Source organism: Phocoena sinus, chromosome 1, assembly GCF_008692025.1.
Source record: "Phocoena sinus isolate mPhoSin1 chromosome 1, mPhoSin1.pri, whole genome shotgun sequence".
Lineage (NCBI taxonomy): Eukaryota > Metazoa > Chordata > Mammalia > Artiodactyla > Phocoenidae > Phocoena > Phocoena sinus.
The window spans coordinates 124,367,681-124,384,899 of record NC_045763.1 but is presented as its reverse complement, the minus strand read 5'-3'; the positions used below and the strand labels follow the sequence as shown (position 1 = coordinate 124,384,899).

Here is a 17,219-nt window from a genome sequence, read left to right as displayed (position 1 = left end):
ATGAGAAGCAAACCAAAGGCTCAGCCCACACTCAAGGGGAAAGGATTACACAAAGGCTGGAACACTAGGAGGTAGACACCATGGTGGGGGAGGGTCACCTTAGACTTTGTTACAATTATAAAGGCTGATTATTTTTTTCTCTTAATTTAGATTTATCAAGTGTTGAAACTTATTTGCTTCTGATCCAAACATTTTTCATTTTGCAACTTACTTTTTGTGTATATATAAATTATTTTATTTTTTAAAATTTATTTAAAAAATTTTTATTGGAGTATACTTGCTTTACAATGTTGTATTAGTTTCCACTGTACAACAAAGTGAATCAGCTATACGTATACACATATCCCCTCCTTTTCGGATTTCCTTCTCATTTAGGTCACCATAGAGCATTGAGGAGAGTTCTCTGTGCTATACAGTAGGTTCTCATTAGTTACCTATTTTATACATAGTATCAGTAGTGTATATATGTCAATCCCACTCTCCCAATTCATATTGCCCCCTTCCTTCCCCCTTGGTATCCACACATTTGTTCTCTACGTCTGTGTCTCTAGTTCTGCTTTGCAAATAAGATCATCTATACCTATAAGTGCTGATCATTAATTTAACATTTTTAGAGACGTCTGCCTTTGACCATAAGAGTAAATGATAGCAAACTTACCCTTACACTGTAACAAGAATAGAGAAATATATGAGAAAATGTTTTAGATACGAGAAAATAGGCAGCACAGGGCTGTGATCCCTGAAGAAAAGGAAACAAATGATGTGAGCCCTATAATCACCTGGACTTTATTTGGAAACACTTTCTAAACTGCTGCACCAGAAGAGGAAACTAAGTAGAACGCAGCAATTTCAATGATTTGAGGAGACAAAGACTGTCGCTGGATGCTGACATGGCTGGAATTTGCAAGGGAGAGTACTGGAGAGGAAGAAACGAATAGAGAACGAACTCTAGAAATGTGCATCGGGGTTTCCTAGAATCTTTGGTTGAATACTAAACTGCACACGCACAGGGAAACCCCATGAGTCCAGGCAGGGAGGCTGTAAACTGAATGATCCTTGGAATTCATGCAGGACAGGGAGACAGTCCAGTTCCAACTACACAGACAGTAGAGATTATTGAATATCTGGGCATTTACGAGAGACCCCAGAAGAGTCACACCTTAAACTAGTGAAGGCTACTCTAGGGCCAGTCTCATAAAGCTTAAAAAATAAGCCTTGAAGGGATCAAGCTCATCTGTAGTAATCTATCTGTCTGCCAAAGCAAACTCAAAAACTCTTTAAAGGAAGCCATCAAAATCCAGATGTATAGCCCCTTCTCTTGAGTATAGGCAGATCTGTGAATATGACGGGAGATGTGGTAGCCACTCCTTTAATTGGGTTATATCATATGACAAAGGTGAGAGGACTGACTACCTTATATTGCATAAGACCCTCCATAGCAGCTGACTTGAGAGAGATTCTCATGTTGCCTTTGAAGAAGCTGCCATGTCGTGAGAAGGTCATGAGGCTAGGACTTGGGGTTAGCCTGTAGGAGCTGAGAGTGATCTAGCTGACAGCAGCAGAAAAAATGGGGACTTCAGTCCTATAACCACAAGGAACAGAATTCTGCCAACTAATGAACTTGGAAGATCTTGGGTGTCATATGAGGTCACAGCCCCAGCCAACATCTTGATTTCAGCCTGGTAAGTCCCTGAGTAGAAGACCCAGCTCTAACCCATGCCTAAACTTCCAACCTACAGAACTGTGGGATAGTAAATGAATATTGGTTTAGGCCACTAAGTTTGTGGTAATTTGTTACACACCAACAGAAAACTAATATGCTTGGAAAGAAGACAATAGTGTCTGCTCTTACCACTTCCCTCAGCTGGAATTTCTAGTCTATGCAATATTTATCAATCAAGGTGAAACAAAACCTATTTCACTGTTATAAATGATGAAAAATAGCCCTTAAGTATATGAAATGATGTTCAACTTCACACGATTAAAAAACTGAAATTTAAAGTACATTGAGTTACAATTTCTAACATACCAGGTTGGTAAAAATTAAAAAGTGTAACATTCTGTTGCGGAGGCTATGGGGAAACTGGCCCTCTCATGTATTGTTAGTGGGAATGAAAATAAGTACAATCTTTTTGGAAGGCAATTCGATAGTATCCAACAAAACAACAGTATCCAACAACACATAGGTGTGTACCTTTCGACCCAGCAATTCTACTTCTCGAAATTTACCTTCAAGACACATTTCCAACAGTACAAAAATACATATCCACAAGGTTATTCCTAAAGCACAGTCTATAATTACAAAATACTGGAAACAAACGCAATGTCCATACAACAGGAATGGGGTTAAATAAACTGTAGTACATCCACAAAATAGTCTACAACAATGAAACAGAATAATTAAGATTTCTATGAACTAACGTGGAGTTAGTTGTCAGGATATTTTGCTAAGTGAAAAAACTGAAGTGCAGAAGATCACCTAAGTATGATACCTTTAAAGCAACAAACAAGGGTAAATTAAAAAAGAAAAAAATCTCTACTCAATAGTTCAAAAGAAACACAGGAAGGGCATAGATAGGAATGGGATGGAAAGGGTACAGAGAATTATGATAGAAGGGAACGACATTTTTCTGAGGAGAACTTTTTGTATAGTCTTACCTTTGAAAACCATGTTAATATCTCATATTCTTAAAAAAATCACAAGGATGGGAGGAGAAACACTAACACTGAATACAAACAAAACAAATAAACTGACCTGAATTTCAAATGAATAATGTTACTACACTGAAGAGGATATAAAAAGAACTAACCAAAATCACTTTGGAACACAGTATTTGGGCTTTACGCCTTTAGCTTAAGACGAGAACTCTAAACTGAACTGAATTAGTAGGTCTTTTCTTTTCAGAGGCTTGGGTTAGCAATGTGAAACCACTTTCTTTTCACTATAGGATTGAACAGTTGAGTAACTTGTTATTGTTGATAATGGGAGCCAGGTTACGCATTGTCACTGAGAAGGGAGTTAAAATATGGAAAGAGGTTAGGATAGAAAAGAACGAACTACAGGATATTGGATTGGAATTGGAGGTATCAGTATGAACTCATGGATTTTAAGGAGGCTGATTCTAGGCCAGAAGCAGAGAAACTTTAAGACGAAGGTGAACATCTTGTGTGCTAAAAAATAAGGAAGCACTCAAAGAATGCTAGGGACATGTCAAAAGGGCACAGGAGCCACCTTGAAGTAGTTCCCATTGGCTAAATCTGGGACAATCTGAATATTACAATAAAAAGTGATAGTAGGATTCTAACCTACTGAATACAGAATGATTTCTGAGTCCATATTGATACAGATAGCCTGGATCTGTTATTACTCATATAATTCCATCATTTCTTCCACGTTTATTAGTTGGCTTTCAACTGTAAGGATGAACTTATCCTTTTCCCCTATATTTCTTGTTTATTAAAAAATAGACAGTAAAGTATTCAGGGGAAAAGGGCTTATCTGTAACTTGCTCTTACAACAGTTCAGAAAAAAATCACATACAGAAACACAAAGAGAAAAAGGAGAAAGCAAACATAGTAAGATTTTAATATTTGGAAAATGTGAGAAAGAGATTTAGGATTTCTCTGAACTATTCTTATAACTTTTCTGTAAGTCTGAAATTATGTTAAAATAAAAAATTTAAGAAAAAGCTATATGTACGAAGGTGTTCATTATAGCATTATTTATAACAGTGAAAACTCCATTCATTTAATAATTACTGGGTATCTTACACTCTACGTAGTGTGCTGGACACGAGGAATACAATAGCGAACAAGCAAGACCAGTCACGTGGCTTAGAGGCTGAGAGGTTTCCTGGGATGTAATATTTGCAGGGCTCAAACTGGAAGAGTTGGTCACCCTCGGTTGAACTTAACCATGATGGTAACATAAGGAAATGGTTATGAAATTACAGTACAACCATTTGATATAAGGGCAAGAGTAGAAAAGTAAAAACTATAATAACAGAGGAAGATACTTATTATTAGATGTTAAGCTAAAAATAAAGGATACAGTATAAATACTATTAGAATTGTACATCTATGTACATATAAAAACAGATATAAAGACAAAATAAAAATAGTACTCATGGTGATTGTGTCTCTCCTATTTGAATTTCCTATGTTAAATATTTTAATGATTAAAGAAAAATTTCATTCCAAAAGTTACTAACATTTCAGAAAACTGTCATAATTAAATCTAAATAAATGGGCCAAGTAATTGAGTTTAAGAAAATCTGACTAGGCAGTTAAGATCACCAAAAAATAAAAAAAATTTTAGCTAGTTTTGAGCATGTATATCTTCTTAAAATTACCTTCTGCCTCAGATTTGTGCCATTTTTTAAGAAATCTGCAAAGCTATTGCTCTTAATGCCTGAACCATTAGGAATTTTTTTTTGGCAAAAGATGGGTATCTTTAAACCTAATGTAATATGACTTATGATTTGTTTGGAAGGTAAAGTACACAATTTACCAGCCAGTGGCAGTCAGGGTAGACAGTAAGTTCCTCAAAGACAGGAATTTCATGTTCCTGGTGCCCAGCACAGCGGCAACCAATCACCAACAGTTTGCTTTTTAAGCTGAGGTGCTGAATACTATACACTCTTGAACAGAGGTTTTTAATTTGCCTCTAAGGCATCCAGAAATGGCAAGGCTTGGTAAGGTGGGGACTGATGAGGTTTGTGATTTATAAACCTCCTTGTAATCTTACTAAAAATTGTGGGTATGTCTACTTTATGAGGGGAAAAGTTTATAGCTGTCACCAAAGTTTCAAAGAGGTCAAAGACCCAAAAGAGGTCAAAAGTACTGTTCTGAATAAACAAACAATATTATGAAATTTTCTAATGACTTAGAAATTTAGTAACTACATAAAGCCATTTATTCAATTTTTATATCATGGTTAGGTCACTTAAAATATGAGTGAAAAAAACCAAATTCCCCAACTCTAGGTTAAATTTAAGCTTGAATATGAAAGATCAAAAATCTATCCAATGATTTATTAGCATATATCAACCTGGTGAATAATTACAGAATGTCTTCTGCTTTATGTATCACTAGATAACTTCTGATGACAACACTAACTTACTTTAGATGTATTTGGAAAATGTGCCATGTAAAGGGAAAACATTTATTTATTCATTTTATTGTGAATGTGCCAAGCACTGATATCTCAAAAGGAATATTCAGATCTTTTGAGAAGTACAAGGTCTACTGGAAAAGAGAGAAGTATAAAATATAATTGTTTATAATATAGGCAGGTAGAAACAAATAGTTTTCTGAAGAAGCTAAAGAGTATATCCAAGAAGAGTTGATATCTAAGCTGGAGCAGTTTCATCACTAACAGAAAGAAGTGGAGGTTGGGATGGACAACATTTTACGCTATGGGCATGTTTACAAAGGTAGTAGGAATCCTCTTTTGTGTTGAGGATGGGATGGAGAAAAGACTAGTGAAAGATAAGGTCCAGGCTGGATATACTCTATGAATTCATGATACATTTGGACGTTTTCCTGATTTCAAAAAGCTGCAGCTATTAAATGTTTTTAAGGAGAGGAGGAGTTAATTGAAAAAAAGTAACTCTGGGACTTCCCTGGTGGTCCAGTGGTTAAGACTCCATGTTTCTACTGCAGGGGGTGTGAGTTCAATCCCTGGATGGGGAACTAAGATCCTGCATGCCATGCAGTGCGGCCAAAAAAAAAAAAAAAAAAAAGTAACTCAGGAAGCAACGTAGAAGACAGACTAATGTGGGAAAAAAAAAGATAAAATCTTTATGTGAAAGCATTCTTTCTGGAAAAATGTATTATGCCTGATTTCTTTTTAGAGTTCAGGTTTTCATATATAACTTTTTTTTTAAAAAGCAATACATATTTTTAGTTAAAACCTTAATTTACAATTTAATGGCAGATTCTCATAGAAACTTAGCATGGGCCTATCATTTGCCTAACAGCTGCACCGCCTGGCTGCTGCTTACCTGTAACAGAGAGATTAGTTACCGCAGCACTGGTTAAAGGAAGGACTGGATTGACTGTGAGGGTAGTTGCTGCGCTGCTTGTCACAAGGCTTGGCGTGGTTGCCACCTAGAGGTCAGAAGTGAAAATATGCAGAAGCATTTAAAAATTAAAAATTTAAGTCTATATTGTAGATTTATGTTTCCTATAAAATTTTTTAAATTCCAGATACAATAGAATAAAATAAAAGGGCCTAAAAAGAAGGGATTTTATTAATTACTCTTTGATCTTGGAATTGAGAAAACTCGCTTATGTTGAAAGGTTCCTTTTGAATAGATGGTTTTTCACTGATGTTACTGATGGCTTTGCCCAAGTTTTAAAAAGAAATTAATAAAAACAAATTTCCATATTTCAATAGTGTTTAGCAAGACAGAAATATTATACCAGTTATAAACTTAATCTAAACAAGAAAACTATTCAAGGAGATCATGGGATCTGGGGTTCTTGCATTGTTTCTATTTTCAACTATGTGGGGACAAGACTGTCTTGGTTTTGTTTTTAATGAAATGATATTAAGGAAAGAATGTAAAACAAATTTTTAAAAACTGACAGTTTGTTTTTGAAATAAGATAAATATTTCTACATTTTTGTAAGAAACACTGCCTTCCTTCTATCCTTCCCTCCTTCTAGAATAAATCCAAAACACAAAACAGTCACCTACATAAAACAAAACTGTACCTAATGACTATCTTTTTTATAACTATCTCATGAACTTTATGATTAAAGCCTCACCATTTAACAACCATAGGCTTCACTTAATAAACTAGTAAGTGCTATTAATGATGACCTTAGTTTGAAAAGCCTGCCAGTATAGAATAATATTCAAATAAATTAAAAATCAATTAACAAGAAAGTATCAGAAATGCAAACTCAACAATATTCCCATCTTTGGAATCCTGGTTGGAAGTGTGGCGTCATATTTACAGTTGTCCTAAAGATCAAGGGAGTCACATGACCACTATATGTCCCTTCAGTCTAGGAATATTTTACTCAGTGAGGTTATAAATAAAAGGCCCACATGTTTGTGAAAATCTGAGACAATTGTTTTAATACAAGTTCAGAGCTAAAGGTTATCTGGGAATTTACTGTCACTTAATCATGTATGTGTAAGTTTAATAAATTGAGCTTTACAAGCCAACATGAATAAAGTGCAACTAAAGATTTTTTTAGATAACTGGAATTAGCCGCAAATTTACTCCCAGTTACAGAGTAACCTAATAAACTACATCAGAGAAGAGAATAATAGAACTGCAGAGAAACAGGAAAGGATTAAAACTGTTTCCTTTAAAAAAGAAAGATCAGTAAGTTCTTGGGTTAATAATGACAAGACATTTAATTACTTTTGTAACATTTAAAATATAAATTTATATATCTTTTTTCAATATGAATATACACAATAAATTCCTATAATGAAATAAATTCATTTGATAGGGTATTTGTAAAATTGTAAAAATTAACCCTTGAGCATGCCTCCCTATTTTTCATCCTTACCAGTGAGGTCGGGCTGGGGAAAATTGCTTTGATAGGTGAGCTGCTGGTCCCACCACTGCTCGGTGGGTTGATTCTTTTTTCTTTCTGGCGGCGGTTACAAAACCAAACACGTATCACCTCCTTTTCCATATTAAGTTGATCAGCAATCATGGTGATCTCTTCCGAGGTAGGCTTTTGATTCTGAAGAGGGAAAAAAAAAAAATCACCTTTTGGAAAAACTTTTTGAACTACTGACATAACCATGTCATTAAATGAATAAACAAATGGGGAGGAGGAACAATAAGAGAATGAAATTGGGATATACAAGGCCATATTATTCCACTTTTAACAAAGAACTTCTATAGACAGACATTCTAATGAACATGTATTCATTAAATGCAGTCATATTAACTTAGAATAAGTTATTATTGAATATTTATATATTTTTTATTTTAAGGGCAAGTAATCGTGAATGAAACCAATACCTTATTTATTAGTGGGAATTTAAGAACTTCCCCAGTGCTTCATGCACATAATCTCACTTGGACAATATGAGGCAGGCCATAAGCCTGTGGGGCACGAAAGACAGTTATTTTACAGATAAAGGGACTTCAGCTTAGGAAACCACGTAACTTGACCAATCACACAGTTCATAAGTGGCAGAGCAGATAAAGACTCCTGTTTCAACGCTCCTTCCATGGTGCTCAAGGCTTTTCTGCATTAGAGAAGTCAAAATTTTGTTGGAAGCTTTGATTGTGATATTCTCTGGTACCAGAAAAACAAACAAACAAACAAAAAAAACCACACCAAAGACCTGTTGAAATAACTTGAACTCTATAGCTCATCAAGGCCTTCAGTGTTCTGGTTCCAAACACTACAGTTTAGCCAAACCAAACTATTTGTTTCCCCTGATGCATGTCATGGCTTTTCTCTCTGGATGCCTCTGCTTGAAGCGCTTTCCCCTCACCTCTCCCTACCTGTGGAATTCCTATGTATCCTACAGCTGCTGCCTGCCTCTCTCACTTTGAGTGCTCACATGGATCTCTAAGCCTGGTCTCTCCTGAACCCTGAAGCACTCTGGTTTTGTTTCCTTATGTTCAGTAACTTACTTGTTCTCACTGTCTCCAATACGTTTATAAGCATCCATTAGGGCTGAAGCTTATAAGTCCACATTTTATGGTCTACGGCAGCGGTCCCCAACCTTTATGGCACCAGGGACCAGCTTCATGGAAGACAATCTCTCCACGGACAGGGGTGGAGGGTGTGTGTGTGTGCGCGTGTGTGTGGATGGCTCAGGTGGTGGTGCAAACGATGGGGAGCGGCAGGTGAAGCTTTGCTCACTCGACCGCCACTCACCTCCTGCTGTGCGGCCTGGTTCCTAACAGGGAACCAGGGACCTCTGGGGACGCCTGGTCTATGGCACTTAACAATAGTATTATACAGACAATCCTATGTATATGAAAAGTAAAAACCTCACTAACCTCCAAGAAACTCTTCTCTAAGGCCACACGGATGTTGGTCTCTATGCTGGTGCGTTTCTTCCTCCTACGGTTCAAGCCCTCAATTCCCATCCCTGGAGAATTCAGGGCACTTGGGCTGGAGAGAGCCGAATCAGATGAGAGGTTCTCTGTAAGAAAGAAGAAAACACATAAATCAAATCAGCTGAGCATTATTCATGCACACAATACATGTATTAACAACAACAATAAAACTGACCAAAGTATTTTAGGCTACAAGCAAGTATGAAAGGTTTTCATAACCTACATTAAAATATTGTTCACTACCATGGATCTTTCTGCTGTTCTTATTGGCATTCTTTGTCTCAGGATGGTTGACTATACTGTCATTGCTATTCTTTGATTCGTTTCTGAGAAAGCAGAAGTTTACTATTCCTATCCTTACTCTCAGCTCTACCTCTTCTGAGTTCTGCTCTTATGTTTTGGTTTTGTTTGCTTATTTATTTATTAGCTCTAGGGATAAAAGAAAGAAAGCTTTTTGGAAATTATCAAATGTTTAACATTTATCTTGCAAATGACCTCTCATTTTATTTCACTGGTATTCCTCCCCTTCCCCCCAAACCAAACAAATAATGAAACATTTCTAAACTATTTAAACTTTAAACAAGGTTCTGTCATTTAACAGTTTAATGACCCTGAGCATGTTACAGACATCTCTGAGTTTCTTTCCACTCTCTATATAAAATGAGATGGAGGGGGCAGACCAGTGGTTCTCACCTGTGGAACTCAGAAAGATTCCAGATGCTGAGGCCATACCCAGAACTACGAAATCAAGACTGTCCAAGGTTGCGAGTTACAGGTTTGTCTTTTCCAAAGACAAAGAATTTTGTTCATATCTACAATGAGAACCATAGTCTAGGGGATCTCTAGCGTTTTCTTACAGCTCTCATAGTCTATGATTCCGTGACTCAAAATTCAAAATTTCCAAAGGGAAACTTCAGCACAAAACACATTAAGTTAAAACTAACAGCTCAATTTGTGTATAAAATTGGTGGTCATTTTTTAAAAATTGAAGTATAGCTGATTTACAATATTGTGTTAGTTTCACGTATACAGCAAAGTGATTCAGTTACATATATTTTTTCAGATTATATTCCATTATAGGCTATTATAAGATATTGAATATAATTCCCTGTGCAATACAGCAGATCCTTGTTGCTTATCTATTTTATGTATACTAGTAGTTCACATTTATTAAACTCATACTCCTAATATGTCTCTCCCTCCCTCTCCCATTTTGGTAACCGTAAGTTTGTTTCTATGTCTGAGTCTGTTTCTAAATGTATACAGACTCATTTGTATTATCTTTTAGATTCCACACATAAGTGATATCATATAGTACATGTCTTTGACTTACTAAATTTAATATTCTCTAGGTCCCCTCTTCTTTGACTTACTAAATTTAATATTCTCTAGGTCCCCTCTTCTTTGACTTACTAAATTTAATATTCTCTAGGTCCCCTCTTCAACTTCCTTCAACTGTCTCTCACCCTGTGCTCAAATACAAGAAATATTCCAAAGCTAAAAATTATTGCTGACTATGTACCTTGTAATTACTAGCCTACTTAAATGAATTAGTTCTCTGATTTATGTAGTCATAATTTATATTGATCCTCCAAAGATTGTGAGCGTCAAGGTTCTGTAGTACCAATAATGTAATAAGAAATATAAACCCCAATTAATAAAACAATCCCTTCTATACAATTTCAATGAACAATGAGGAAATGTTTTATACATTCACCCACCTGCATCATTTAGCCACTTCTCCAAAAGTGGCTTTAACTTGCACATGTTCTTAAAGCTGAGGTTCAAGGCTTCAAAACGAGAGATGGTAGTTTGGCTGAAGTCATTTCCATACAGTTTACCCATAGCGAGCCCAACATCGCCCTGCAGAGTAACACAGAAGAGGAGAGGGGAGAGAAAGAGAGGGAGAAAAGATTCATCTAATGTTATGGTCTTCACTCGAGGGTGCTGCTCCAATAACTGTTCCAGACAAAGAACCAACAATCATTCCATTTACTGGGTCCTACAAAAACATCCATTCCTAAGCTGAGCACAGTATTCCAGTGAGGACTCTGTTAGTTAGGTCTTGACTGTGACAACATTCAAAACTGTTTCATATTCCCTCCATCTTGAATCTCTTCTTGCTACCTTATGTAATAATTCAGATATCAAGTGTTTCTACTAACTCTCAAAAGGTAGTGCTGAAATTCTACCAAGTCCCTTAATTGATGCAACCAAAGTGATCTAAGTAATCTTTAAAAATCAGTTAACCTGTATCACCTACAGGGTTAATAGATGTAACTGTCTGGATAACCTTAGGTATTTCTGAACTAACCAAACTTCCCATAAATCACTTTAAAATTTAGAAATAATGCCTCATTCTTTTATTTTTTTCCTGTAAAGCATTTCTGGAAGCAGTGAAAAAAATCTCCTTTCCACCCTTAGTTTGGATTTCAAAGTTTGTTACAAAAACCAGGTATTCTAAAAAGACTACTTTTGTAACCATTATAGAGATAGAAATTCACAGTAGAGAGGTTTGACCCATTTAGTCAAACCTTTATGGGCACTGGAAACTTGGTAACCTTACAGCAATAGAACAATGATCCCCTGAATATATTACAAAAAATATCTTTCTCTATAAGCCTATAACCTTTGAAATGTATAGAGTGCTTTTCCTCCAGCTGAATCTCTCTTGTTAAAGCTGAAAAAGGCATATCTGAATAGTTATTGTATATATAGATAATAGAAGCTCATGGGGTGGAAATAATTCACGCTCTCATTTCAGTTAGTTCAGTGACAGGGCAGAAAAGCAACATTTCTGGTCCAAAATACGACATAGCTAATTCCACTAGAGACAGCCAACTCCCAACTATCCTGACAACACTCATTTTTAATTAGGATTATCCCAGTCCTTTGATTTCTCTCCCCTACAATCCATCTTTTGGATAGTACATTGTTTATTAGCACCTGCATTAGGGGTTAGTCAGGGAAAAGAAAACATTTCTTTTTAAACTCCAATTTCTTACTGGGGAGCAACTTCTGATAAAAAGTTTAATAGAGGAGAAATGTTAGAACTGTAAGATAAAATGAGACACTGAGAATACCTGAACTCCAACTGATCTATATTCTAATCTTTCCCATAGGATAGATGGGCATTTAAATAACCACCAGCCACATGTGGTTATTTAAATTTAAATTAATTCAAAATCAGATAAATTAAAAATTTAGTTCCTTAGCACTACTAGCCACCTTTCAAGTACTCAACAGCCACATGTGGACAGTGGCTATCGTACTGGATGGCACAAATACAGAACATTTCCATCATCACAGAAAGTTTTACTGACACCTCTAAATATACTATGTCACAGAAGTAGAGCAAAAGTAGACTGCTTATTGATTTCCTTCCAATTGTAGTAAAACCCAAAGAACCAGGACAGTGTGAGTAGAGCAGAAGTGTTATCCATTATCTCTATATACAAATATATCTATAAATATATTTATAGATTTTATCTACAGCGGTATCTCTATACATTTATTAAAGCTGACTTCATTTAGTGAACAAATATTCACTAGGTGCCTACTACATGTCAGGCATTAAACTATGCTTTGTGTGTCACATATATTCATGTCTTGGTCACTTTATTTGTTTAGATTACAGCTTCCTAGAAAACTAAGGCCAACTAAACCCTGTAACTCTTTGAATGTAAGACCTGCTGTAGAAGTCAGATGGTAATAAATGTTTTCTGACATTATAATTGCATAATTCACTAAAAATTGTTCACAAACTTCTGTAATACCTTTCTATGAAAAGTAACAATAATGACAATATAAAAAAATGAAATACCTATTCAAAAATCAAATCAAAATAAGAAACAATGCCTTCAGTTGGTGGCTGGAAATAAAGCTAGGCCATCAAGTAACTAAAACTATAGCAATAAATGACAAATCCACTTAACTGAGATTTATAATACAATTGTACTTCACATTTAAAGGATTTCATTGACTAAAAATCAACAGGTACCTCAGTTAATATACTAATTTTCACTAATTTGATATAAGCTTGGTTTAATGCTTTTATAACTCACAACCATCTTAGGTTCTCCCCCTCACAGAAGTAAATGTTTGAAGTAGTTGACTCATACCTAATCTGAACTATACTGTATCTGAACTATATTACATGTATATATTTTTAAAAGCAAAGGAAAAAAGAAACAAAGACTGGGATTAGGATATAATTAATGTATCACATGTGATGGATGGTGTTAGACTATGGCATGCCTTCTAATTATGTAATGACATCTACAGTAATCCTTAATAACCAATTATAAAGTTAGAAAACAACTACTGTTTAAAACACCTAATAACATGTATATTTACTCAGAGAATAGAGATTTGTTTGTTTGTTTCAACTAATGACTGGAACGTCTAACTTACCCTCTGTGTGTGTGTATAAATAAATTAGATACAAAGCAATGTTTAAAAAACTATAGTTGAGGTATCTTGACTTAAAAAAAAAGGTTGATCTTCCCATTCTGCACCAGTAATTATGTGCCTTAGTCCACACAGTCAAGGTCTGTGAAATGTTGTCACTGCTAAAGTCAAAGTCATTTTGAAAAATAAGGAAGAGCGGTGCCAAATAATAGAATAAAACCATACAGCAGAACACCAGACCATAGGGAAGCTCTTTTATAGAAAAAGGAGAGAGAGAGAGAGAGAGAGAAAGAGCAACAACCCTGGCAGTATGTTGGGTCAAATGCCACAAAAAGGCAAACCACTATCTGGGTAAAAGTTAAAGATTTTTAAAGGCCTTAACACCCCTGGCATACCACTCAGGCAACAATCTCCTAGGAAACGTAAGAGTATGCTGTGCTAATAGCCTAAGAGCTGAAGCATTGCTAAACATGCCAACCTTATACTTATTTAAGCTTATTAATTTACCCCTATTGATCTAGTTGTATCTTTTAGCTTTCTTTTTTGAAAACAAGCCACATGGTTTAGATGTTTAAAAAGTACTAAAATCTTTCTGAATTGTAATTTGTTCCTTCACAACTGAGACTCCTCACAAATATGAGTGCATTTTCTCTAAAATTACATCTATTAAAAAAAAACATTTTATGTTCTCAATAAATAGTTTCTTTGAGCAAAAATAAATTACCAAAGAAATATAAGGAATAAAAGCCTGTTCTTAAAAACACAGGGATGTCATTTTGGAGGAGCCCAGTGACCGCACTAGGCTCACTAGTGAGTAGGTGGCACACTACTGTACTTTCAACATAAAATAATTTGGATAGTATTTAAGTGGTGGCTTAAATTTCAAACAGTAATTATATTCTCTGCGAAAAAACCACCATGTTTCTCCTGATTCCATTAAAATGCCCAATCCAATCTATACTTCAGTAATTTTATTTCACCTAATGATCCTATATCATTTTACATAAATGTCATTCAGTTTAATTCTTTTCCTGCTTTAAAAAGTATTACTTGTGACAGGTTAATTAAAGAGTGAGTCAGTAGGAGTGCTTGGGCAAAAACCCACATACCCCAACACCTGTTTAAACCATTAAGCTTATTATACTTTAAAAGCCGTCTGCTAGGTGACATTTTAAAAAATTAATTTGGAATTTTCATCTTCAACAGATTCCCATTTGATGAATCAGTCTCAGTTCGGGCTGTGTGTGTGTGTGTGTGTATGTGTGTGTGTGTGTGTGTGTGTTTCCACCACCCCTTTCTCTCTTCCAAAAAATGGTTTTAAACAAGTCTTTCAAACATTTCCCCTTTCAGCTACTATAAAAGATCTTGTAATCTTTACTCCGCTCAATCTTACACATATGTAGCACGAAGGTCTAGAACCAGATGTTTTTCAAATAACAAAGCCCTCAGTATAGTTATATCATCCTCCAACATAATCTTTTAAATTCTCACCATGTATTGGTATTATTCTAATTTCAGAGGCCTGTGTTCTGAGAGAAATCTTAACGATTTTAACCTAACAATAAATTATAAATTTATAAATGAATACATACGATGAAAGTCTAAACTTATAAATGCAGAAAATGGCTAACAACAGGTTACAGTCTAAAACTGAAAAAGAAGGCTGAGAAATATATTGTTCCTTAGAAGTCTCTTTGGACATGGAAAGCAAATATTTGGACCCAGCCAAGGAGGGAAATCTAAGTTAAAGGTGGGTTCATCTTACCTGAGTGAATCCAAGTTTGATTCGTCTTTGTTTGAAGGTCTTGGCAAATTGCTCAAGCTCCTCAAGGTCACTGGGCTCCTCCAAGCTGGGAGTATCAATTCGCTTTGGTGTTGACTGGCTCTGTGGAAGTGTCTGAATTGGGGTTGCTGCTATTGTGCGTGTTGGGGTGGCTGGCTGCTAGAGAAGGAACAAAAGAATAAGAACAAACATACACCAAGATATTTAAGTTTATATCTGGAATGGCTGCAAGTAAACAATTTAAGGAAATGGCTCTATTCAAGAACTAGGAAGACCATGTGTCACTGTAGAAGGTACAACATAATGCCCAGTGAGAAAAGCAGAGTGTGATGCTATATACACTACAGTTACAGTTAAGGTTAAACATGTAAGTCTATGGAAAAGACTTGAATACACAAAAATGAAATCCATTGTCTTTGGGTTTTCAAATGGCTTGAATACATGCATATCATGCCATTTAATAAATCAGTCTTTATTTTTAAGAATCTATATCATAATAAACATGCCACTTAAACTATAAGTTTCAAAACAGCAGAGACCATACCCATCTTATCACTATCATATCTCCAACTTGTAACACAATATTATAAAAAACATATAAGATTATTAAAACTATTTTAAGGGGGAAAAGTAAATCACCCGCAGTTTAAATAACAATAGCTTCACTTCAGTCTACTTGTTCAAGTTTTCATCCATAGAGCTACATTTTTTATGCTTTTTAATTTGTTGCACTAAATTTAATCTGTAAATGTTTCTCACAAATTATAATTTTCAAATCTCTACTAACAAGGCATACATCCCACAGATCGGAGTAATTTTTAAAATATGATTAATACATTGGAATGGACCATAGGGCATAAAATCGAAGAGTAAACTTTTTTTATTTAATTGAGGTATGACTGACGTACAAAAAAGTTGTACACGTATAATGTATACATCTTGATGAGTTTGAAGATAAACATCCATGAATATATACCATCACCATATACAATGCCCTAAATTTATCCATTACCCCTAGAAGTTTTCATCCTCCCTCAGATCTACGTTCTTAACCTTAACTGTAATTATGGTAACAGAATTTTATACTCTGCTTTTCTCACTTAACATTATGTTTTAATTTTTTTCCCTATGTTGTTTCAATCATCGTAATTATCATTTTCAAAGGCTGACTGAAAGGCAATATTATCATAATTTATTTAACAATTTCTTCATTGCTAGGCACTTTTTCATTTGTTTTCACTAACACATAACACCACAATGAAACACTCTTGTGCATACAGTTCTTTTTTCCACCTTTGTAATTAGTTCTTTGAGATAAATTTACAAAGGATTTTCTATAACTGGATAAAGAGTACACCATAAACAATTTCATGGCTTTTGGTATACATCATACGTAATGCTGGTTCTCACTATAGCATGTTCTCCACATGATTTGTTTTAGCAGTTTTAAAAAATGTTTTGCTAACTCAGGGAGTAAATTGTACTTTGCTGTTTCCTTAATTCATATTTCTCTTATTACTTAAAGCCAAATTTTCCCCACACGATATTACCTGTATTTCGTTTCATGTGAATTGAACTTACATCTGTAACCCATTTGTAATGACATCCTTATTCTCACCCTTATCCTTAAAGAGCTCAATCAAATGTTATAGATAAAGCCTTTGTCTGTTGTATTAATACAAGTAATTTTCCCAATCTGCTTTTTTCCTTTTATTTTTCAGTGTACATAAGTCTTAAATTATAATTTGGGTGAACTTTTGTTTTTTTCCTTTCTAATATCTTCTGTTGCTTCAAATCTGAGAAAGCTTTCACTTATTTCTAACTTGGATAAAATTCCTTTTAATATTCTGCTAGCTTCTTCTATGTCTTTTAAAATATTTAATTATTGAAATCCATCTAAAGTTTATTTGCAGACATGAGGGTATAATCTATTTTTTTTTAAAGAAAATATTAAATCTCCTTATTACACAAAC

General features: G+C 34.9%; 1 protein-coding gene across 11 annotated transcripts in view; it reads right to left on the bottom strand.

Moving 5' to 3' along the window:
* Positions 1 to 17,219, bottom strand: part of POU2F1 (POU class 2 homeobox 1) — a 189,255-nt gene that overhangs the window by 35,199 nt on the left and 136,837 nt on the right. For 7 of the 11 annotated variants that reach the window (XR_004348625.1, XR_004348632.1, XM_032623977.1 and 4 more), the window contains 5 exons: positions 15,229 to 15,405; positions 10,775 to 10,916; positions 8,994 to 9,139; positions 7,534 to 7,713; positions 6,006 to 6,111 (listed from right to left, as the gene is read on the bottom strand). Coding sequence is in view for 9 of the 11 variants with exons in the window: in XM_032623977.1 (XP_032479868.1) it covers positions 6,006 to 6,111; positions 7,534 to 7,713; positions 8,994 to 9,139; positions 10,775 to 10,916; positions 15,229 to 15,405 (751 nt within the window). In the remaining 2 variants the exon portion in view is untranslated. The remainder of the gene's footprint in view (positions 1 to 6,005; positions 6,112 to 7,533; positions 7,714 to 8,993; positions 9,140 to 10,774; positions 10,917 to 15,228; positions 15,406 to 17,219) is intronic. The other 4 variants (XM_032623915.1, XM_032623949.1, XM_032623965.1 and 1 more) reach the window with 1 other exon arrangement.